Source organism: Mobula birostris, chromosome 1 (assembly GCF_030028105.1).
Source record: "Mobula birostris isolate sMobBir1 chromosome 1, sMobBir1.hap1, whole genome shotgun sequence".
NCBI classification, from domain to species: Eukaryota; Metazoa; Chordata; class Chondrichthyes; order Myliobatiformes; family Myliobatidae; genus Mobula; species Mobula birostris.
In genome coordinates, this window is record NC_092370.1 from 92,499,957 (window position 1) to 92,526,014 (window position 26,058).

At 44.3% G+C, this 26,058-nt stretch overlaps 1 protein-coding gene across 3 annotated transcripts in view; it reads left to right on the forward strand.

Moving 5' to 3' along the window:
• The window catches only part of lama1 (laminin, alpha 1), a 346,500-nt gene that overhangs the window by 149,284 nt on the left and 171,158 nt on the right, over positions 1-26,058 (forward strand). For all 3 annotated transcript variants that reach the window (XM_072259264.1, XM_072259251.1, XM_072259258.1), the window contains exons 16-20: positions 1,043-1,153; positions 2,182-2,309; positions 9,202-9,288; positions 11,625-11,836; positions 21,037-21,143. In XM_072259264.1, coding sequence (XP_072115365.1) covers positions 1,043-1,153; positions 2,182-2,309; positions 9,202-9,288; positions 11,625-11,836; positions 21,037-21,143 — 645 coding nt within the window. The remainder of the gene's footprint in view (positions 1-1,042; positions 1,154-2,181; positions 2,310-9,201; positions 9,289-11,624; positions 11,837-21,036; positions 21,144-26,058) is intronic.

Consider the following 26,058-nt stretch of genomic DNA (forward strand, 5'->3'; position numbering starts at 1 on the left):
CAATCTGTCTGTCCTTCTACAGAACTGCACTTCAACATTTCCAGCCCTTCCACCCATCCTCGTATCATCTGCAAACCTGGCCACAGTTGCTGAGGACTGGAAAATTGCAAGTGCCACTCCACTCTTCAAGAAAGGCAGGCTACAGAAAAAAGGAAATTATAGGCCAGTTAGCCTGACTTCAGTGTTTGGGAAGATGTTAGAGTTGACTTTTAAGGATGTGGCTTTGGGGTACCTGTAGGCACATGATAAAATAGGCCAAATCCAGCACGGTTTTCGAAAGAAGAACCTTGCCTGGCAAATCTGTTGGAATTCTTTGAGGAGATAATAGGCAAGATAGACAAAGGAGAGTCAGTGAATGCTATTTATTTGGATTTTGAGAAGGCCATTGACAAGATGCCATACATGAGCCTGCTTAAGAAAGTAAGAGCCTATGGTAGTATGAGAAAGCTACTAGAATGGATAGAAGATTGGCTGATTGGCAGGAGGCAAAGGATGGGACTAAAGCAGGCCTTTTCTGGTTGACTGCCAGTTAATAGTGGTGTGCCGCAGGGGTATGTGTCGGGACTGCTTTTCATGTTGTATGTCAATTTAGATAAAGGAATTGATGGCTTTGTGGCCAGGTTTGCAGGCGGTATGAAGGTGGGTGGAAGGGCTGGAAATGTTGAAGCACAGTTCTGTAGAAGGGCAGGCAGATTGGGGGAATGGACAAAGAAGTGGCAGAAGGAATATGATGCAGTGAAGTGCATTACCATGCACTTTGGTAGAAGGAATAAATGCGTGGACTATTTTGTATATGGGGAGAAAATTTTAAAAATCAGAGGTGCTTCGCCTTGGTTCTGCCACTCGAATTACTTCCCAAGGCCAAAGGGAAGTTACAGGCTCCCTTTGATCGTTTGCCAGGAAAAGAGTGATTAACCAAGTATTTAGTTGTTCTCTTTGTTTCATTGGTCACCAGATAGAAGTCGCCGAGCTTCACTGGCACCATCTTGAACCGGAACACAGTACTGTGTATTTTTATGCAGTTAATTATTGTTTCCAACAGTCCTGCATCACAGGCTTTTATCGTGTTGATGGAATCTTATTTGGCGGCATCTGTCAACAGTGTGAATGCAACGGGCATGCTACAGAATGTGACATTAATGGTACTTGCTTGGTGAGTTTTTGATAATGCAAGTTATCTCAAGTACGATTGGTCAGGTGAAACTGTAAAAGCAGAACTTTTTGTGGAGATATGCAATTTCCTGTGTGTTGGCAATGCTATAATGTTATATCACAATTGCACCAGTAATGGGAGATGGTCCCCGCGTTCTATTGCATTTTATGTCTTTGTGATGCATAATTCAATTTGTAAGGGATGGAGATTTAGATTTAGAATCAGTGTTGGTCTATTTGTTTTCTATGAATTACAGTTACCCAGAATTTCCATCCTGTAGCAGCACAAACACCAGGAGGGAACTCCTTTGTCCTATTGAAAACCCAGCAGTACCGTCCTCCAGGAGGAGACCATTTGGCCTCCTGGCTACAGTTATGAGCCTAGTGAGGTAGTGGGGACTTTCACAAGCTTCCCTAATCGCAGATTGGGAAGTTTGCACATTCTACTGCAAACACATTATTCCCATTCAGTGAGAGACAGCTGGAAGGGGGAAAGGAAATGGAAATTTCTTTTCCCATTAAACTAGCTTCAATATAGTTAATTATTTCTAATTTTTTTTTTGTGTATATATGTATTATAAATGTAAAAGATATATAGTGTTCAATATTTCAAACATTCAATACTTCAACTAATTAATATTTTTAATCATCTAACATTTTATTTTCAACTAGGCCCTTGTGTTATTAAATACATGACCTTGACATTTTCGAGCTTTGAAGAACACTCTCAGTAGACTAGTTTTTGCGCAGATCCTTACTGATTGTCAAAGTCATTCTCTGAGCACACCAGGTTACCTGTGCTAAGACAGCTCCTCCACTGCAAATGTCATGCCATGTTGCCACAAGCAGAAGGTCACACAAGCACAGAGGTGTGGAGGCAGGCATCCACTAAATTCAAGCCAATGGAAGATCAGGCCCAATATTTGAATATCTGTGAAAAGTTGTTCTGCTTAACAAGGGGGAGGAAGGGAGACATAGTTACCATCAGAAGTTTCGTTTGCATTTTTACTGAAACTCTGTACTTTCCAGGGTTGCCGACATAACACAACTGGGCCAGCCTGTGATCAGTGCTTCCCAGGTTTATATGGTGATCCCAGCAGAGGGACTGCAGAGGACTGCAAACCTTGTGCCTGCCCACTGACCATTCCCTCTAACAAGTAAGCCTGCTATTGTTCTGATGCAAGGTGGTTGTTATGCTATGCACAACCTTTGGGCGTGCCACATTATCAATCATCAAAGTATCTGATGACTGACTGTGCAACCTCAACTTGTTTTGTGAATGTATTTTACAGGAGCTGTAGAATCTAGGCAAAGAAGCCATCTGTAGTTTGTTGTAGTGGTGGCTACTTTGTGAACAGCAAGGCTTTGCACATTGCATTGTTGTAAGCACCCAGTAGTCAGTAGGGTACAAATATTGGCCAGAAGAGCGTTGTTAGAGCACCATGTTACACTGTGGGGACAGAAGGGCCCTCAGTTATGTGGTAAACCATGTATATATGTTGTAACTCGGTTACCTGTCTGGACACACCCCTCTGCTGACTGCCCCTGTGGCTCCTCCCACAGAGTCCTGTATAAAGGTGTTCACCTTGCCCCTCCCCCTCAGTCCGGGGGCAGACACTCACTGTGGAGGTCGTATTGTACAGCGAATAAAAGCCTTTCAGTATTTTACCAAACCTCAGTCTTTTGGAGTAATTGAAGGTGCTTCAATTTTATTCGCTGTACGTTTTAAAACATGGAACAGGCTCTGAGACCAGAAAAATTAGACCTCGATCCGCAAACACCTGAAGCTGGAAACGCTTTCGAACTCTGGCTGGCCTGCTTCAAAGCGTATCTAGAGGAGATTAAAGCGACCGACCCCGTAGCGAAGCGCAGGGTTCTACTCTCCAGGGTCAGTCCACGGGTCTATTCGCTGATCAGAGACCAGCCGAACTACGACAGCGCAATGAACGCACTCAAAAGACAATACCTGCGGCCGATAAACAGCGTCTATGCTCGGCACCGTTTAGCGACACGGCAACAATGCCCCGGGGAATCGAGTGCTGAGTTTGTCCAGGCCCTACGGACGCTCGTGCGAGCCTGCAATTGCCAGGAGCTGACGGCGGCACAGCATGCAGAACTCCTAGTGAGAGACGACTTCGTCACGGAGACCAGGTCAGTGTACGTGCTCCAGCGGCTGCTGGAAAAAGCCGATCTTACCCTAAGTTCGGCGATGGAGCTGGCTGATACGTTGGAGGCCGCTCTGCATAACTTCGAGGCTCTCCCGGCACGCGATCCCCCGATGGCCTCGTGGGTGCCGCAGACCCTGCAACCCGCCGGCGAGTCGACCTCGGCCGCCACCAGCCGCGAAGTGCTACTTCTGCGGACTGGAAAAGCACCCCCGGAAACGCTGCCCGGCCCGACAAGCTACCTGCTCCAACTGCGGAAAGAAGGGCCACTTCGCCAAGGCCTGTAAGTCAAAACCGTGAGCGGGATCAAGCAGTGCCGTGTGCGAGATGTGGGGGTCGCCATCTTGCCTGCCGCCATCTTCCCTGCACGCCACCACCAAGTGCGAGACATGGGTGCGGCCATCTTGGTCGCCGCCACCTCCCACCGCCTACAACCAACGGGTGCTGACGGGGCACCCCACCACGCCGGACCAAGACAGCGACCCCACCCTGGCTTCCGTGACCCTCGACCAAAGCACTCCCCACCAGCTCGCAAGGTCAATGATGGACATCCTGGTGGAGGGGCACAGGACAAGCTGCCTGTTTGACACAGGCAGCACGGAGAGTTTTATCCACCCGGCCACGGTGCAGCATTGTGGACTCATCATACGGCCGGTAAGTCGGAGGGTCACCATGGCCTCCAGGTCGCATACAACAGACATCCGGGGGGGGTTGTGTAGCGACACTGGTGGTGCAGGGCACAGAATATCGGGACTTTACGTTACTGGTCTTGCCTCAACTGTGTGCCCCTGTGCTGTTGGGGCTCAACTTCCAGAGCCACCTGAAAAGCGTGACAATGAAGTATAATGGGCCCCTCCTGCCAATTACTGTCATAAATCTCCTGTTTTGTAGAGGTATGTCACGTACCCTGCTATTGACCACACACACACATCGGCCCGCGCATCCCACCCAACATCATGCCAACTGCTACACTACCGACACCAGTTGCAGCCTCTCCACCCTCAGGATCCCTCCCCCACCGCTGTTCGCCAACCTGACCCCCGACTGTAAACCTGTTGCAACTAAAAGCAGGAGGTACAGCACGGGAGACAGAGCTTTCATTAAGTCGGAGGTGCAGCGGCTGCTCAGGGAGGGGGTCATTGAGGCAAGCACAAGTCCTTGGAGGGCGTAGGTGGTGGTTGTTCAGAACGGGGAGAAAAGTAGGATGGTCGTGGACTATAGCCAGACCATTAATAGGTTCACGCAGCTCGACGCGTACCCTCTACCCTGCATCGCGGATATGGGCAATCAGATAGCACAGCACAAGGTGTACTCGACCATAGACCTAAAATCCACTTACCATCAGCTCCCCATCCGCCGGGAGGACAGCCCTTACACTGCCTTCGAGGCGGACGGCAGGCTTTATCAATTCCTGCGCGTCCCCTTTGGTGTCACGAATGGTGTATCTGTCTTCCAGAGGGCAATGGACCGGATGGTGGACCAGTGCCAACTGAAGGCCACGTTCCCATATCTGGATAACATCACCATCTGCGGTCACGACCAGCAGGATCATGACAACAACCTCCAAAAATTTCTCCAAGCGGCCAAATCTTTCAACCTCACCTATAACAAGGACAAGTGTGTATTTGGGACCACCCAACTTGCTATCCTTGGGTGTGTCGTGGAGAATGGGGTCATTGGCCCTGACCCCGACCGTATGCGCCCCTTGTTGGAACTCCCTCTTCCCAATACCCCCAGAGCCCTCAAAAGGTGCCTGGGCTTCTTTTCATATTACGCCCAATGGGTCTCTAACTATGCAGACAAGGCCCGCCCCCTGGTCAAGTCCACCACATTCCCCCTCTCTGCTGAGGCCCACACGGCCTTCAACCGCATAAAAGAGGACATTGCCAAAGCAGCAATGCATGCGGTGGATGAGGCCATTCCCTTCCAAGTAGAGAGTGACGCCTCCGACTTTGCGCTGGGTGCTACCCTCAACCAGGCAGGAAGACCAGTGGCGTTCTTCTCCCGTACCCTTCAAGGCCCTGAAATTCGGCACTCTGCGGTAGAGAAAGAGGCCCAGGCCATAGTGGAAGCTATTAGGCACTGGAGGCACTACCTTGCCGGCAAAAGGTTCACCCTGCTAACTGACCAGCGCTCAGTCGCATTCATGTTTAATAGTCAGCAGCAGAGCAAAATCAAAAATGATAAAATTCTGAGGTGGAGAATCGAACTCTCCACCTACAACTATGACATCATGTACAGGCCTGGGAAGCTCAAATAGCCCTCCGATGCCCTATCCCAGGGAACATGCGCCAGCGCGCAGATCGACCGGCTATATGCCCTACATGTAGACCTTTGCCACCCGGGAGTCACCCGGCTTTTCCACTTCGTGAAAGCCCGAAACCTGCCTTACTCCCTTGAGGAGATCAGGATGATGACGAGGGACTGCCAAGTCTGCGCAGAGTGCAAACCGTACTTCTACCGACCCGAAAAGGCACCACTCATCAAGGCCACCCGCCCCTTTGAGCGACTGAGTGTTGACTTTAAGGGCCCCCTTCCCTCCATCGACCGCAATGTGTACCTTCTTAACGTAATTGACGAGTACTCGCGGTTCCCCTTCACCATCCCCTGCCCCGACACCACTACCACGTCAGTTATAAAAGCCCTGCGCAAGCTCTTCACTCTGTCCGGATACCCATGCTATATCCACAGTGACAGAGGGTCCTTGTTTATGAGTGACGAGCTGCGCCAATATCTACTGGCTAGGGGAATTGCAACCAGTAGGACCACGAGCTATAATCCCTGGGGGAATGGACAGGTAGAGAAGGAGAATGGCACAGCGTGAAGAGCCACACTGTTAGCCCTCAGGTCAAAGGGACTGCTGGTCTCCCGCTGGCAGGAGGTCCCTCCCGAGGCACTCCACTCCATCCGCTCCCTGTTATGCACAGCCACCAATGCCACCCCTCATGAGCGGCTCTTTTCTTTTCCCAGAAAATCGACCACTGGAACCACCCTACCATCTTGGTTGAACGTCCCTGGGACCAGTGCTGCTCCGGAAACATGCGGGGAGCAATAAATACTCCCCGATAGTCGAGAGGGTTCACTTACTTCATGCGAACCCCCAGTATGCCTATGTGGTTTTACCTGATGGGCGGGAGGACACGGTCTCCATCCGCGACCTGGCGCCCGCAGGAGCTCCGGGCCCCTACCCTGAACACTCCGTGGTGACTATTGACCCCGTACCCACAAATGTATGTACCTACGAGACACCGTGCACCCCAAACCCTATACAGACACCACATGACACTCCCATACCGGGCATAACGCACACGCACGAGGGATTACCGACACCTAACGTGCTGGCACCTGAAGTCAGGCCGGAGCCAGCACAACCGCCATCGCCGGTGCAATCACCGCCAGTGCTACGTCGATCACAGCGACGGACTCGACCGCCTGATAGACCTAACCTGTAAATATACTTCTTGTAAATATTGTCAGTCACTTCACCCCGCGAGACTCTTTTTTAAAAAAAAAAAGGAGGGGTGAATGTGGTAAACCATGTATATATGTTGTAACTCGGTTACCTGTCTGGACACACCCCTCTGCTGACTGCCCCTGTGGCTCCTCCCACAAAGTCCTGTATAAAGGTGTTCGCCTTGCCCCTCCCCCTCAGTCCGGGGGCAGACACTCACTGTGGAGGTCGTATTGTACAGCGAATAAAAGCCTTTCAGTATTTTACCAAACCTCAGTCTTTTGGAGTAATTGAAGGTGCTTCAAGTTATAAGTAGCTTAAAAAAAAAGGGCACCTCTAACAGTGCAGTATTCAGTATTGTGCTGCAGAGTTATTCTACATTTTTGTGCTTGAGTGAGACTTGAACTACAACTTTAAGATTCTAAGGCCAGGAGTGCTAGGAAATTCATAAAGGTTATGGCAGTAAATATTCCATATAGTCCATTACTGAAACTTACCATCTTTTGCATTTTAATTTTGTCATTTGTAATTAATGATTCTGTGTACCATCTGTAAAATATTTTTTTCAATGATGCTGTGTACTGGCTGAATATGCATCTTAACCATTGTCCACTTTTCAATACATCCACTGTGATGAAAGCACATCTGATTGAATACTTCAGCAGAGGTCTGAGTTTTTATTGGATACTGCTAATGTATATATTTTAACCATGTAGAATTCACATTTTTATTAAAAATGAAGTCCTAATTTAAAATATTTATTTAGAATCTTTTATTTATGGAGATACAGCATGGAATAGGCTTCTCTGGCACTTTGAGTGGCTATGCCCAGCCTCTCTCAATTTAACCCTAGCCTAATGACAGTACTATTTACAATGACCAATTAGGACCATAACATATCAGAGCAGAATTAGGCCATTTGGCCCATCAAGTCTGCTCTGCCATTTCATGGCTGATCCATTTTCCCTCTCAGTCCCAATCCCTGCCTTAAATATACATAAAGACTTGGCCACCACAGCGACCTTTGGCAGTGAATTCCACAGTTTCACCACTCTCTGGCTAACGAAATACCTCCTCATCACCTTTCTAAAGGACACCCCTATATTCTGAGGCTACGTCCGCTGGTCCTAGACTCTCCCACCATAGGAAACATCCACTCTAGCAATGCCTTTCACCATTCGATTGGTTACAATTAGATCACTCCCCATTCTTCTGAATTCCAGTGAGTACAGGCCCAGAGCAATCAAACACTCTTCATATTACAAACCATTCAACCCTTGAATCATTTTCGTGATCCTCCTTTGAACCCTCTCCAGTATCAGCACATCCTTTCTAAAATAAGAGGCCCAAAACTGCTCACAAGGCTCCAAATGAGACCTCACCAGTGCTTGATAAAGTCTCAGCACTACATCCTTGCTTTTATATTCTAGTCCTCTTGAAATGAATGCTAACATCGTATTTGCCTTCCTTACCACAGACTCAACCTGCAAATTAACTTATAGGGAATCCTGCACAAGGACCTCCAAATCTCTTTGCACCTCAGGTTTTTGAATTTTTTTTCCATTTAGTAAATAGTTTATTTCTTCTACCAAAGTTCACTTCACGATACTGTAACTTCTTTGAGCTTTCTCCTACTCTAAGTTCTTCTGTAGCCTCTCTACTTCCTCAAAATAACCTGCCACTCCACCTGTCTTTGTATCGTTCACAAACATTGCAACAAAGCCGTCAATTCCATCATTGATATATAATGTAAAAAAAAATGGTCCCAACACAGACCCCTGGGGAACACCACTGGTCACTGGCAGTCAGAAAGGGGTCAATTAGCAACTAATTTATCCATGCTAGAATCTTTCCTGTAATACCATGGGCTGTTAGAAGCCTTATGTATGGCATCTTATCAAAGCCCTTCTGAAATTCCAAATTAGTATCTACCAATTCTCCTTTGTCTATCCTGCTTGCTATTTCTTCAAAGGATTTCAATAGATTTGTCAGGCAAGAATTTCCCTTGACTACCTCCGATGTTGCTAGAATGTGGAACAGCATAGGATATGTGAGTCAGCGAGTCAGGCAGCATCTATGGAAGAATATAAACAGTTAACATTTCAGGCCGAGTCCCTACATCTGATCCAGTTCTATTTTCTGCTCTCTCTGAAGTAGGTTATTAATTTAGTGCCAAAACAGGAACTGCTCAATGCAGTGACCCAGTGATTTATGAGAATTTAATCCTGCTTTATTCAGAATTTTTCAGCCAGTGTTTTGAAACATACTGATCTAGAATCAAAGGTGAAAAGTCTGTAGTTAAACCGCTGTTCTGTTCTGTTTCTCAGACAACCTAAAGGAACCATAATTTTTAGATAGTTGAAACTGCCTGTGGGTGCTCAGATGATTTGATACCTGCAGCAAATCTAATGTTGTTCATTATTATTTCTTCAGTTTCAGTCCCACTTGCTACTTAAACAAAACAGAAGAATTCATTTGTGATCAGTGCCAGCCAGGCTACACAGGATCCAGATGTGACAGGTAGGAATGTGAAGATTTGTGAATGACTATTTTCGAAAAGTGGGATTAAGCCTGAGCCGGGGGCTCTGAGAAAGAAGTGAAAGGAACAATTCTGTCAATGCCAGCGAGGAACAATGAATGCTCCACAGTTATTAAAAAAAGGTTAAGCAACAAGGGCAAGATCGTAGCAGATAGAGCACAATATGCAAAATAATGAGTTCATTACTTTAGTAGAAAGAATGCAAAGTCAAAAAGGGATAGATTTTTCAGGGAATAATGGTAGTTCCATTTGTAATCACAGTAACTTCCCATGGAGGCCCCAGCATATTCTGGAGTCTGCAAATGTATGCATGAATATGGGAGTCTGGAACATGCTGGGAGCTGTTTACACACTGTATGTCAACACTGCATCCAGCTTGAAGGATCTTCCTAGCACTTATGTCGGGGAATATGTTTGGACAATTTTGCTGTAGAATAATTGTAAAGAAGTAAAGTTGATGTCAATATTGTTAGCTTCTTTCAAATATTTGTGTATTTGAACACTTTGAAGAGCAAATAACTATTAGATTCCTACAACTATTTTTTCAAAATGTTTTAAATGCTTCATTTTAAAAATAAATTTAATAGCAGGTTTGGAATATTTGTGAATATTTCTCAATTTGAGAAAATTGATAGCTTGTGACATCCTTGACAGCTGGCTAAGATGGGAGGAGTGTTTTGGCTGACTGCCAAATTACTTTCTACAGTTTTGTCAGTGAATCCTGTACAAACTGCCCAATGAAACAAATTTATTTGGAGTGGTGCTGGTCTTTCCTCCTGAATTTCATTTCCTAGCATCTCTTCACTGCACAGAGTAAAGGCCAGTGTTTATTGGGCCAGCAGTGAACAGGAACAGCTTGCTGTTGGCTGAAAGTACTTGGCCCTTACATTTCAGATAATAGGAAAGTTTTGTATGTTGGTATTCAATAGTGTGCCGTGTTCACACAATGAAGAAGCTGCATGTGCCAAGCAAGGAGAAAGTGAAATAGGACATGGACCTTTATTGTAATGAACGGAAATGGTGAAGTAACGAAGTCATACAGAGATTGTGCAGGAGGAGTTCAGTGGGACCTCATGGCCAGATTTGGTCTCTGTACGAAAACAAGGCTATATCCCAACTGCCTTGTTCACGGGAATGAAAGCATTGACCTTTGGAGAGAGATCCAGTAAGACTGATGGAGAGAGAAATAGAGTAAGACGTGTGTAGACAGTGGAGTTCAGAAGGATGAAAGTGAACTCACTGAAGCCTGCAAGATAAAAGGTTCTCAAACTAAATGCTGAGGCGCTGTTTCCTCTTGCTGGCAAGCTTATTATCAGAAGACAGAGTTTCAAGATAACAGATCAGACTTTAGGACTGAGAATAAGAAAATATTCTTCATACAGGCAATTATAATATTTTACATTTTTCTTCCACGGAGGAATAGGGATATCCAGATGCTGAGTCTGTTCAAAGTCAGGATTGTCAAACCTTTGCAATCTACTGAAAATGGGTTATGGGCATCGAGTGAGTATGTAGGGAATTAGCCATCACCTTATTGGATGTATAGCAGGCGTCACAAACAGCATAGCTAGTTCTTAGTTCTACTCCTGCTGAGGCCCTCATGGAACATCAGAAACCCTGACCTGTCCTGTACTATGACACACATCGTACCAGTAGCTGTAGTCGAGGGGTAATTCTTGAGTTAGTAAAGCATCAATACTCTGGCCACATTTGACCTGTAACCTGCTTTGGCATTTGCATCCATTTCAGTTTTGGGAAGAAATTGTTTGTTCAGGCAGGAGGAACACACAGAAAACAAATGTCCATTTTATCGAAATGCTTTTGTAATTTGGGGATAGACAGCTTCATCCACGCTTTTACATTACTAAAAACAAATCTGCACATCATCTTTTAAGAGAAGTGATCACTGTTCGTGAGCACTCTATTAAGTAATAGAATTATACACTCACCTGGTCAGAGACGGCCCTGAGAAGGGCCTGTTCATATCTGTCCATGGACAAAGCATTAAGCCAAACGTCACCTGGCAACAGAGGCAGAAATGAATTGATTATGAGACCCTTCTGGCTCAACTACCTAATTTTGGATGTTTCCTTAAGTTTCAAAACTCCTATTCTTTTTGTGATTTCATAGCAGCAAGTACAGCTGTCCAAATAAAAGCAATACTTGTACGTTTTAGACAAAACTTTTTGACATGAATACACTTAGCATTTCAGTGCATGGAAGAATTTTAGGCTGTCCGATGTAGGAGGAGTCAGCTCCTAAAAAGTCCAGGAAAATTCATGGTGAATCATGTTAAATGATGAATTCTTCTGCATAGGTGTGCTGATGGTTACTATGGAAACCCAACAACACCTGGGCTGTCCTGTGAGCCATGTGACTGCAACAACAACATTGACCGTTCCGATCCTGGAAATTGTGACCCCCTGACAGGGGAATGTCTGAGGTGTATCAGGAATACCGCAGGCACACAGTGTGAGCGATGTGCGGATGGATACTATGGAGACGCAGTGATTGCAAAGAACTGTAGCTGTAAGTACAAAGTAAGATATGGAACAGAGAAGGATCAAAGAGTTTCAATAGTCATTCAATTTTAATGTGAAGTTTGAAAACTGCTCGGCTACACACAATTGAAAATGTGGAATATCCAATTTACAAACGTTAGGTGGGAGATTCATGTGGAGCATCAAAACCAGCTACCCAAGGGTCCCACTTCAGGTCTTCAGTGATGGGGTCTGTTTCTGATAGGGTATTGCTGCTTAAATTAGCCCAGGTTGGTTTTAGACAGAAATGTAGGCCTTATCCAGGCAGTAAATTTATTACAAATTGGACAATTTACAAATAAGTTGCTGTACAAGACTTTGGTTAGGTCACACTTGGACTATTGTGTGCACTCCTGGCCACCACACTGTAGAAGAGAGGAAGTAGTGTTAGAATGAGTGCAGAAGAGAGTTGCCAACATTTCACCTGGATGGAGGGCTTTACTTCCAAGGAGTGATTGGATTGACGAGATATTTCACACTGTAATAGGGGTGACTTTATAAAGGTCTATAAGACTGTGAGAGGCGTGGGTAGTGTAGATAGCCAAGGGTAGAGGAACCTCGAGTCCAGAGAATTTAGGTGTAAGGGGAGAGGGGCAATATGTAATGGAAATGTGAGGGGCAAGTTTTTCACACAAAGGATTGTGGCTATATGGAATATCCTCCCAGAGGAAGTGGGGAAGTTTTTATTTTATTCATATTTGTGAACGGAGGGAAGGCCAGCATTTTTCACCCATCCATATTTGCCCCTCAGAAGAGGGTGGTGCACTATCATTTTGAATTACTACAGTGCTTCTGGTGAGGGGCTTCCCACAGAATTCTTGGATTGAGGACACTGGGAGCAATATAGTGAAAATGTCACTGCAAAAGGAAACAAAGTTAATGAGTAGTGAACTACTCACACTGAAGGAAGCAGGAGGGCAGAATGTTCATGACCAGACAAACAACAGCAGTGGAAATACTTGTCGTTGATCACCAAGGCATTTGCAGGTGAATTCCCTTTGACCTCAGTGAAGCCAAATATCAGGAAATTGGTTACACTAGCAGCTAATTCTTAACTTTATTGATGGTTGAAGTTAAACTTCAGCATGAACCCAGCAGATAATTTGTTCAAACTATAATGAAATACAGCAGGTATTAGATTCTGGTGTATGAAGGAGAATGTTAGAAAAACGCTGCAGTCAGGCGGCATTGGAGGAGAGAGTAAAACAGAGACTATATTCACAGACGTACACTTGTGATTACCTGGCATTTTCAAATTGCAGTCCTTTGTAGTGTCTGCTTTTCCAAAGCAGCGAAACCCAACCATGTTAAATGTTGATCCCATCGGTGTAAGTCAAGTCAATTGGTTCTGGACTTTCTACAGGTTAACTTAGACTTTTCATTAACCATTATCCTTAACCATTTTAAAACAGGTACCCAGTTTGGGAAAGGGTGAGAGAGAACAGAAGCGAAGGTCAATGGTGCAAGGGTGGAGGGCATTAATAGGTACATGGCAGAGGGGGGTTGAAGTTTCCTGGGGTCATTTCACTGGTGAGTAATTGAATTAAGTTGGCCACTTGCATGGTTCTTGGAGAGGGGAAGGGGAATGTGCTATGGCCAGCTGGGACTACAAAACTATGCATGGGACATGCCAATGTTGACAGTGCCCCCAATGCAACAGATAGTCACAATTTTACTCATTAGAGCATTTTCCAGAGTTCACTGTAGGCCAGGAGTGAAGGCTCACCATATTGCATACATTGACTGAATGTGGCATGAAAATAAAGCGTAGTCAAATTATCATCTGCCTTAATACAAGCAGAAAGCCCTCTTTATGGATATACATCCCCCCCCCCCCGGTCAACTCCAGCAGCTACAGGGTATTGCACAGTAAACCACGTAATTTACCTCATACTCATTGGTAGCCTAACCTCATTTATCATTTAATGTGCAGCCCAGTAACAATAGAGATATCTACACAATGATCTGTCACCTCAGCTAATTGGCAGGCTGATTCCATAAAGGAATTTGTACCTTAGCTTTAGCACAACTATCTAGTAGTACACAATTTACAAGCCGTCTCCTAGTTACAGACACCAATACAAGCTCTCATTATTAAATTGAAAAGTCTGAGTACCTACCTACATTTGTTCCTATGGATGGCAGAACTCTTATTTCTTTCTCTCTCTCTCTCTCTCTCTCTCTCTCTCTCTCTCTCTCTCTCTCTCTCTCTCTCTCTCTCTCTCTCTCTCTCTCGCTCTCGCTCTCGCTCTCGCTCTCGCTCTCGCTCTCGCTCTCGCTCTCGCTCTCGCTCTCTCTCTCTTCCCCCCACGTCTAGCAATTGTTCTTTCTTATCAGACATATGTGCTGTTTTATGCCATTCACTACAACACGATGGAGGTATGGCTACCATATTGAGTGCTTTTTATGTATTTTCCAACTTAAGGACAAAATCAAATTCAGGTTGTCTGTGAAAACACCCCATCCGTTACCTGTGGTTGACATATATACAGAACTTTACAGCCCAGTAACAAGCCATTTGTGCTGGCTGTCTGGGCCTGTGTTTAACATCCTGTACATTACTCTTACTTCAACCTATGAGTACTTTCCCATCTCTTTCCTCCTTCCTCTATTACCCGGTTTCCTTTATGTTGCTTAACTGATTAAAGTGCCTGGATTTTATGTCTAGCTGTGGGAGGCGAGCTTGCAACTGAGCAGCTTGTACATTGTTGCTGAGTGCCTTTTCTGAAAATACTCAACTCCCACTTGTATATCTATGCATGAAATGACCTTTCTTTGGCAATGCTCTTGTGGTGTTTCAGGTTCAGCTGAACTGCTCCCAGCTCAACAAGCTTGACTTCTTTAGAGTGAAAGGTGAAATATTTAAGGGAACGTCAAGGGAAGTTGTTCACTCGGAGTGTAGTGAGGCAGATAAACAGGTCGGCATGGACTAGATGGGCCAAAGGGCCTATTCCCGTGCTGTAGTGTTTTATGATTCCTTTTCTGAGTTTCAATATTTGTATTGCATTTGGGCCTCAATGGCCATCTTGAATTCTAATTGAACTTCGGACTCCTTTCAGTGAAACTATCCAGGATTAAGGCCAAACAACAGTGAGGCTCTAGTAGTGGAATTCCAAGTCATGATGGTCTGTGAGTTGGAAAGGAACCTGAACATTTCTATGTGCTAGTGAAGCTTGTCATCAGTTATAGAAGTCAGGTTTGTGGGTTTGGGAGGACTACCAAAGATCTTGGCCAAATTTTACATCAACCTGTGAAATGACATCCATTGCACTTCCTGGCAAATCTTTGTGCAAGTTTGTTTTGGCTCCACTTTCCAATTTTATTTGATCCAGTGTGAAAGAAAGTACTGAAAAATAGACCATACGCCAACTCAAATCCATTGATTTTCCATTACAGAGACAGGGTTGTTCAGCATTTTATAATGGCTGCCTTGCATTTCTTCTTTTTCCTATTCCCACTCTGCAATAATTATTTCAAAACAAATCTGTAGACCATTCTCAAATAGAATTCAGTAGTGAATGGGATAGTTTTAGAAAAACTTAAAAACTTAATCTTGTTCAGTCGGTGCTCTAGGAGAGATCTTCTGTGCTGAGGTAAAAAGGAGGATGTGGTAAAGTTGTCATTTTCAACAGATTTGAAGATTGAAAGATAAACCATTAGACCGACTCTAATCAAAATACTAAGCCCAGACTCACTCGCTGTCAAGGTGTAGAGCATTTTGTCTGAGGAATAATGACTATTTGACAACTAGCTTGTAGAAGCGTACTGACTGAAGAGAATCAGTGGCCTGTTAGACTGATGTATCTGTGAGGATTTAATAGGAATAAAATTGGATTGAATGCTCCACAAAAATTTTGTCAATGTCCCTGTTCAAATAGCCTGTTGACATGCAGTGCCATCTACAGGCAAAAGTAACAAACTATAAACAGGAGATTCTGCAGATGCTGGAAATCTTGAGCAACACAGAATGCTGGAGAAACTCTGCAAGTCAGGCAGCACTTACAGAGGGGAATAAACAGTCAAAGTTTCAGGCCTGTCTGATGCTGCCTGTCTTGCTGAGTTCCTCCAGCATTTTGTGTGTGTTGCTCAATATTTCCAGCATCTGCAGAATCTCTTGTGCCCGGGTATATTTCCAGATTTCAGCAGTATATGGTGGCAGTTGCAAGTTCATAAGACCATAACACATACAAGCAGTATTAGACCATTTGGCCCATCAATTCTGCTCCACCATTCCATCATGGCTGATTTACTATCCCTTTGAAATCCATCTTCCTGCTTTCTCCCAGTATCCTTTGACACTGACTAATCAAGAACCTATCAACCTGTACTTTAAATATACTTAATGGCTTGGTCTCCACAGCTGACCGTGGCAATGAGTTCCACAGATTCACTACCCTCTTACTAAAGAAATTCCTCCTTATCTCTGTCCTAGGTGGACTTCTTTCTAGCCTGAGGTTGTGCTCTCTGATCTGAAACTCACCACTATAAGAAGCATCCTCCAATCCTCCACTCTATCAGACCTTTCAACATTGATAGGTTTCAGTGAGATCCCCCTCATTCTTCTAAACTCCAATGAGTACAGGCCCAGAGCCATCAAACTCTCCTCATAGGTTAAACCTTTGATTCCTGGAATCATTCTTGTGAACCTCCTTTGGACTCTCTCCAATGCCAGCACACCTTTTCTTGGATAAGGGCTAATACTGCACACAATACTCCAAATGCTGTCTCACCAATGCCTTCTAAAGCCTCAGCATTACATCCTTCCCTTTATATTCTAGTCCTCTCAAAATGAATGCTAACATTGCATTTGGCTTCCTTACTGCCGACTCAACCTGCAAGTTAACCTTCAGTGAATCGTGCCAAGGACTCCCAAGCCAATTAGCACTTTAGAATTTTCTCCCCGATTTAGAAAATATCCATGCCTTTATTCTGTTGACCAAAGTGAATGACTGTACATCCCCTACACTATATTCCACCTGTCACTCCTTTGGCTGTTTTCCCGCAATCTGCCCAAGTTCTCCTGCAGACTCCCTGCTTCCTCAACACTACCTGCCGCTCTACCTATAAACATACCATCACAAAGCCATCAATTCCATCACCGAAATCATTGATATATAACTTGAAAGGATGCTGTCCCAAATTTGACCCCTGCAGATCACCATTGGTAAGAATACAAAAGACATTCATTAACGAAGTAGGTACACCTTGTGCAGCCTTGAGATTTGTCTCCATACAGGCAGCCACAAAACAAAGACACCTGATAGAACCCATTAAAAAAGACAGTCAAACATCCAATGTGCAGAAAAAAAACTAATCATGCAAACAATTAAAGTGAGCAATTGGCATTTGGAACTGAAAGTCCGCAGCCAAGACGGCAGTCACAGCTGTTTCAAGGGCCAGTCAGTTGCAGGCCATGGCCTCATTTCAATGCAGAGATGAGTAAACCCCATGGAGCAGCGAGCTGAACACCAGTCCATCACTCGGTTCCGTCCCCAACACCCTGATCTTTCCAGTCTAGCCCCGCGGTTAAATCGGGCAAACCTCAGGTCATCCTCACTCTCAGATGTGGGCCGGGTTCAGCACGTTCCCTGTTGCCTCACTCTTAGGCCATGGCCCCACTCCCTCAACTCTGCCTCGTCTCTGTCCTGCCACTTTGAATCACCTCCAAGTCCGTTCTAGCAGCCAAGCATCGACTGGTTCCCTGCTCTTCAGCCTGGGTCTCATCCCATCACAGGCCTTTAATTTCCTTTCTTCTGCCTCCCTCCCTTCTTAAGGAGTGCAGTGACATTTTCAATTTTACAGACCTCCAGAATCACTCCAGAATCTAGTGGCTGTTTAAAGATCATTACTAATCTCCTTTGAATCTATGTTCAAAGGTTCATTTATTTTCAAACTATACAACTTGAAGTTCTTCTCAGGGTAGCCAGGAAACCAAGAAAGAAAAGAAAGGCAGCACGTTCATCAACCCCCGAAACGCCCGCTCCCCCAACAAAAAAATGAACAAGATTGAACAGGCACATCAGCCCTCCCCCCAAGTGCCTTCTACCACACAAAAAAACAAGTAAAAGGGAACTTTGTACTTTGAATCTTAATACCTCCTCAGTCTCTTCAGTTACATCTTTTAGAAGCCTGTGGTGTAGTCCATCTGCTCCAGATAACTTACAATATCTACCTCCAGACCTTTCACCTTCTCCATAGCACTCACTTCTGCCCCCTGAAACTCTCACATTTCTGGCATACTGCTAGTGCCTCTCATAGTGAAGACTGGTGCAAAATACTTACAAAGTTTCTCCTCCATTTTTTGGTTCTCCCATTATTACTTCTCTAGTGTCATTTTCCAGTAGTCCGATATCCACTCGTGACTCTCCTTTACTCTTTATATATTTGAAAAACTTTTGGCATCCTCTTTTATATTATTGGCTAGCTTACCTTCATATTTCATCTTTTCTTTCCTGATAGCTTTTTAATTGCCTTCTGTTGGTTTTGAAAAGCTTCCCAACCCTCTAACTTCCCACTAATTTTTGCTGTAATATATGCCCTCTGTTTTGCATTTATGCTGTCTTTCACTTCCCTTGTCGGCTATGGTTGCCTCATTCTCCCTTTAGAATGCTGTTGCATCTATGTGAGGTACCTCTCCAGGTTGACCCCTGAAACTCCTGCCATTGCTACTCTGCTGTCATCCTGCTAGTGTCCCCTTCCAATCAATTTTGGCCAGCTCTTCTCATGCCTCTGTAATTCTTTTTACTCTACTATAATACTGATACATCTCAACTATATACGCAGTATACATAATTATAGTCACTGCCTCCTAAGAGTTCTTTTACCTTCAGCTCTCTAATTAAATTTGGTTCAGTACACAACACCCAATCCAGAATTGCCTTTCCCCTAGTGGACTCAACCACAAGCTGCTCTTAAGAGCCATCTCATAGGCATTCTACAAATTCCCTCTGTTGGGATCCAGCACCAACCTGATTTTCTTAATCTACCTGCATATTGAAATCCCCCGTCACTATCATAACATTGATGTGTATTTTCTATCTCACATTGTAATTTGTATCCCACATCCTGTCTATTATTTGGAGGGCTTTATACAACTTGCACTTTCTTAACTCTGCCCACAAGGATTCTACATTTTCTGATTCTATGTCACCTCTTTCTAAGGAAGTGATTCCTTTTTTAACTCCATCTCCTCAGCCTACCTGCCTGTCCTTTTGATACAAGGTGTATCCTTGGAGGTTTAGGTTCCAACTATGATCATCTTTCAGCCACGACTCAGTGATGCCCGCAATGTCATACCAGCCAATCTCTAACTGAGCTGCAAGATTATCTACCTTATTACGTTTATTGGATATATTCAAATATAACAGCTTCAGCCCTGTTCATCACCCGTTTCGATTTTGCCCTCATATTACACTGCTTGCAATTTTGCCCTATTATCTGAATGTCCTTCCTCACAGTCTCACTACATGCTGTATCTACTTGTATGCGGACTGTCCCATCCTCAGCTCTATCATTTTGGTTCCTATCCCATGCCAAATGAGTTTAAACCCTCTCCAACAGCCCTAGCAAACCTGCCCACAACATTGTTGGTCCCCCTCAGGTTCAGGTGTAACCCATCCTTTTTGTGCAGGTCATACCTTGCCCAGAAAAGATCCCAATGATCCATAAATTTGAAACCCTGTGCCCTGCACCAGTTGCTCAGCTATGCGTTCATCTGACAAATTATTCTATTCCTACCCTCACTGGCATGTGGCATAGGCAGCAATCCAAAGATTACTACTCTGGAGGACCTGCTTTTCAGTTTTCTGTCTAACTCCCTACATCCTCTTTACGGGACATCCTCCGATTCCCTACCTACGTCATTGGTACCTCTATGTACTACGACTTCTGTCTGTTTACCCTCCCCCTTTAGAATGCTGAGGACCTGGTACAAAACATTCAGGACCCTGGCACCTGGGAGGCAACATACCATCTGGGTGTCTTCATCACACCTGCAATATTGTCTGTCTGCTTCCCAGACTGTGGAGGAATCCCTTATTATTTCTGCACTCCTCTTCTCCCTTCCCTTCTGAGCCACAGAGCCGGACTCACTGCCAGAGACCTGGTTGCTGCAACTTCCCCCCGCTAGGTCATCCCTCTTTCCCCCCCCCCCCCAACAATATCCAAAGCGGTGTATTATTGTTGAGGGGAATGTCAATGGGGCACTGTGCACTGGCTGCCTATTCCCTTTCCATCTCCCGGTACCTGTCTCTTACCTCCCTATAGCTCCTATCTATCACCTCCTCATTCTCCCATATGAGCTGAAGGTCATCAGGCTGCAGCTCCACTTCCTAAATATGATCTCTTAAGGCACTGCAGCTCGGTGCACTTTGTGCACGTGTAGCTATCAGGGAGACTGGAGGTCTCACATCTCACATAAGGAAAATAACTCTGGACCCATTATCAGTGCATTAGCTATATACTAACAGAATAAAACACTTTCTGGTAGCTTATTTAGAACCTCTTGCTTAAGCCTTTTGAGCCAAAGCTGTACCACTATATCACTGCTCTACTCTAAAAATGGCCGCTCTTCTTACACCTCCTTTCTCAGTCCTGATGAGACTTGTATTTTTCAAATGGCTCCTGCCCTGCAAGATGTCAGTTTTTCATCGCCGTTTAAACAATAATTCACTCCTGACGAGACTTGCAGTTTTCAAATGGCTCCAGCCCTGCACGATGTTGCTCTCACACTCACTACTTGAAACAATGACTCGCGTTGCAATTTTCAATAGTTCCCGCTCTCCAAGATGTCACTCGTTCAATCAGTACTTTAAACAGTGACTCACTCCCGGTAAAACTTTTAGTTTTCAAATGGCTCCCACCCTGCAAGATGTCACCCAGACAGCCAGCAACTGTGGAGGGGAATACACAGTCAAAGTTTCAGGCCAAGACTGGAAAGCAAGAGCTCAGAAGGCAGAATAAAAAGGTGGGGGGAGGGGAAGGAGTACAAGCTGTCAGGTGATAGGTGAGACCAGGTGAGGAGGAAGGTTGGTGAGTGGGGGAGTGGGAATGAAGTAAGAAGCTGGGAGGGTTGAAGGGCTGAAGAGAAAGTAATCAACACTTAGAGGGAGGGGAATGCAGCAAACTAAAGATACTCTTTCCTGAGATCAGATCAGGCTCTAGGTTACAGACTTACCCTTTGTATTTCAGCTTGTGACTGCAATATGAATGGTTCGTATAGTGAGGTGTGTAACTTCACATCTGGTCGTTGCCAATGCAAGTCCAACGTTCTGGGGCAGAAGTGTGACAAGTGTACGGTGCGTATTTATAATTGGATTAGCGTTTACTGTTAACAATTATTCATGTCATAATTAAATAGAAATACAACTGTGTGGAAGTTTATCCCAGCTTCACGATGCTTGACCAATGGAACCGAAGTTCAATACACTTAATACGTTTAGCAGAGGCGATTGAGAATGAACTTCTACCCACAGCGTTTAATGTAGAAATTACAGAGATGTGCAGCAAAGGATGTCCTCAACCTGTCCACGCCAGCCAAATGTGGGGGTATGTAGGTAGTTCATTTCCCATCACTTGCTTCACAAACTTGTAAGGTAATGTCACTTGCAGTGGTGAGTGCTGGTCTCGGGACATTTTGAATTCAGTTGAAGTTTCTGCCTCCTACACACAGTCAATGAGTTCCAGATCATTACAACCCTTTGGTGAAAAGATAATTCTTAAATCTGCCAGTTAACAAAACTGGGTACTTTAAATCAGCCTATGTATCTCTTTAGTCACACATACTAACACAACAACTGGAATGTGCAAGACTCACACTTACGAAACCTTTAACTCTATTAGGTGGCAGAATGCAAAGTTTAAATCCAGACTTTTAACACAAAATAATACCTCTGTTGTTCAAATAAAAAGCAGATCACTGAATCTTTACATCACAACAAAAGCACCTAATTCATTTTATACTTTGTATCCTGGAAGATCTGTTGAAAGAGCTTAACAGCCCATTTAGGTTTGTAATTTTTTTTAAAGTTCTAACAGGGGAACTGATCTGACTTAATAATTAGGCATTTTGATATGGCTTCAAGTGAGACTCATTATGCCTCATTCTATGGCTTTTATTCATGTGAAGTATTCAAATTCAAGAAAAGCAAACGATAGCTCACAGAGGCTTCTTGGTTATAAATTTATTGAACAATTTAGATGTCACAGAAGCTGAAAGCAAAGCATCATATTTACATGGCAGTTAGTCAGGCCCAGTATAGTATTTGGCAATCATTCTCATATGGCAATTGTTTCCACATTGCATAAAGTAGGAGAGTTTGTGTGTTTTAGCCTTAGCTTTTTTTTGGTCTTTGTCAGGATGGATGAGTGTTGCGTGAAGGGCTACTCCTCCCAATAACTTGTCAAAGGTTGATCTTGTGAATAAAAAATTTCACATATAAAAACCTTCAAAAGCAATATTGCAACTTGGGCTGATGGGACACAATATAACTCCACAGTTTTCCGCAAGGTGGGCTCCCAGTTACAGTTACCCAATGCCAATGATTGTCAAGGGAAGTGATATTTTTCCATATGAAGGCAGGGCAGTTCTGGAAACTCATGGCTGGTCTAACTTCAACTCTACTTTCCTGATGCCTGATCTCCTAAATCATCTATTCACTATCTCGACCTCCATCACTGGAGTTTAGAAGAATGAAGAGGGATCTCATTGATCCAATGAATATTGAAAAGTGATATATAGATAGAGTGGACATGGAGCAGATAAGACCATAAGATATAGGAGAAGAACTTGGCCATTCAGCACATTGAGTCTGCTCCATGATTCCATCATGGCTGATGGCCTTTGATGCCCTGAACCATCAGGAAACATCAATTTTCGCTTTAAATATGCTCACGATATTTGTCTCCACAGCGGTCTGTGGCAGAGCATTCCACTGACTTAAAAAAAAAAGTTCTTCTTTACCCCTGTTCTAAAGGATCACCCCTCAATTTTAAGGCTGTGCCCTCTAGTGCTGCACACCTCCACCATAGAAAACATCCTTTCCACATTTACCTTATCTAGCGTTTTCAACATTTAGTAGGTTTCAATGAGATCCTCTCGCATTCTTCTAAATTCCAGTGAGTGCAGGCCTAAAGCGCCAAATAATCCTCAAATGTTAACTCCTTCATTCCCGGAATCATCGTCGTGAACTTCCTCTGGACTCTCTCCAATGACTATACAGGTTTCCCCCGCCATCCAAAGGTAGAGCGTTCCTATGAAATGGTTTGTAAGCCGGAATGTCGTAAAGTGAAGAAGCAATTACCATTTACTTATATGGGAAAAATTTGTGAGCGTTCACAGGCCCAAAAATAACCTACCAAGTCATGCCAAATAACACATAAGACCTAAAATAACAGTAACATATAGTAAAAGCAGGAATGATAAGATAAATACACAGCCTATATAAAGTAGAAATACTTCTCTACAATCATTACTGCACTGTTCTCCATAGCGAAAATCTCACGCAAGCACTCTCGGCAGAAACACGGCGCAAGCGCTCTCCAGTAACCTTTAAGCGATGAAGCTGACAAATCATACCAAATAACATGTAAAAATACACAGCCTATATAAAGTAGGAATAATGTATGCACAGTGTAGTATCACTTACGGGAACCGGGAAGACATCGAGCACACTGATGATGGTGTGTTAGACTGAGTCGTCAGAGGTTGGGGTGGTGCAGTGGCCCCCACCCTCCGGGCAACGAATCGATACCGATCTGCGAAGCAGGCAGGGGTACAGTGGTAGCCGGGATGCACCCAGCACATCTTTAAGAAAAAAGCCAAAATAAACAAGCTAATTAATTAGGTGCCGCGTGGCACGTAAATGTCTGCCCGGATCAGAGGCGACGCAATGGGCAATTGCCTCTGATCTGGGCCGACATTTACGTGCCGGGCGGCACCTAATTAACTAGTTTGTTTATTTCGGCTTTTTTCTTAAAGATGTGTTGGGTGCCTCCCGGCTACCGCTGCATTCTCCGTGAATCGGTATCTCTGCGACCTGGGGGTTGGGGTGGTGGGACACTGGGGTATCATCTCATCGTCGTCTGTTTCCATCAGGGAGGCAGGTCATCTTCTATGTCTGTCTGCCTCGATGTCAAAGGTTGAGGTTCGTTGTCTGGCTGATGTGGAAGGCTGGCTTGACTGCTGAGCCTCGCGCATTTTTCTATACAGTTCTTTGTAAGCACTCAAACCATCTTGCAAATATGCCCTAAACCGACGTACCCTTTCAAAATTAAAGTCGTACTTTTCTGCAATCATTGCAGCGAAAATCTCACGCAGTTGCTTCACGTTCAGTTCCTGGACGACTTCACCTTCGGTCCGTTCACTACTGCATTTGGTTTCGATTGTTATCCTTTCCTCTTCCAATTGCTTCAGCTCTTCATCTATCAGTTCTTGGTCATGGGATGCCAAAACCTCTTCAACATCATCTTCATCAACTTCCACAAGCCAAACTCACTTTGTCCTTACTTATCGAAAAGCTTAATTATGTCTAGTTTTACACTAAGTGTAACACCCTTACGAGGTCTTTTAGGCTTTTCCGATGCCTTAGAACTCATCTTGTTAAAGGCTGCTCACAGGCACGTGTTTAAGCAATGCCCGCTAGAATGCCATTCTGAATCTGGGGGAGAGCGGCTGCTTGGGGCGCGTGCTGCTTTTTTCGTGCGCTGCCTTTTATCTCGCACTGCTTTTTTCGTAAGAGTGAAAACTCCTTCTGTTAGCAAAAACAGGGAACTAATGTAGGTCTTTCGTAACAGTGAGGTTTCGTAAAGCGAACGTTCGAAAAGCGGGGACACCTGTATATCGTTTCTGAGACATGGGGCCCAGAACTGTTGACAACATTTAAGTGTGGCCTGACTAGTGTCTTGTAAAGCACCTGTATTATCTCCTTGTTTTTATATTCTACTCCCCTTGAAATTAATGCCAATTTTGCATTTGCCTTCTTTACCACAGATCCAAACTGTAAATTAACCTTTTGGGAGTCTTGCATAAGGACTCCTAAGTCCCTTTGTGCCTCTGATGTTTGAATTTTCTTTCCATTTATATAATAGTCTGCACTTTTGTTCCTTTTACCATTTGCCAACACTGTATTCCATCTGCCACTTTTTTGCCCATTCTTCCAATTAGTGTAAGTCCTTCTGCAGTCGCATTGCTTCCTCAGCACTACCTACTCCTCCACCTATCTTCATATCATCTGCAAACTTTGCCACAAAGCCTTCAATTCCATTATCCAGATCATTGGAAAACAATGTGAAAAGTAGCGATCCCAATACTGACCCCCAAGGAACACCACTAGTCACAGGCAGCCAACCAGAAAAAGCTCCTTCTATTCCCACTCGCTGCCTCCTGCCCGTCTGTCTATCCATGCCAGTATCTTTCCTGTAATGTCATGGGATTTTATATCATTAAGCAGCCTCATGTGTGGCACCTTATCAAATACCTTCTGAAAATCCAAGGAAATGAAATCCACTTCCTCTCCTTTGTCCACCGTGCTTGTTACTTCCTCGAAGAACTCTTAGCAGATTTGTCAGGCAGGAATTCCCTTTACAGAAACCATGCTGACATTGACTTTGACAGCTGCTTCCATTTGTGGGAGAGTCTAGGACCAGAGGGCACAGCTTAAGAATAGGAGGATGTCCTTTTAGAACAGGGATGTGGTGGAATTGCTTCAGGTACAAGGTGGAAATTCATTGCCACGGACGGCTGTGGAGATCAAGTCATTGGGCATATTTAAAGTGGAAGTTAATAGGTTCTTGATTAGTACAGGCTTCAAAGGTTACAGGGAGAAGGGAGTTGAGAGGGAAAGTAAATGAATGGCCTGATTCTGCTCCTATATCTTACGATTTACACTGGGCAGTTTCAGAGTTCATTATTTATTGAGTTTGCTGAGGTCATTCAGTGCATTAACTTGTAGCTTGTTGAACTAATGATGGAAGTTCAAAAACATCATCCAATTTACAAACTGCAAACAATATGTTCAGATTTTTCCAAAAAAAGACATCTGGTCTATCAACCATTTAAATTTAATTACATGTAAGTTTGCCTTTAGTGGTTGGCTACATGTTCCATTGAGTATCTATGACAACACATTTGGCTACATGTTCCTATGAGTGCCTATTTGCTTAGTATTAGTATTGAAATGTTACCATAAGACACAGGAGCAGAATTCACCATTT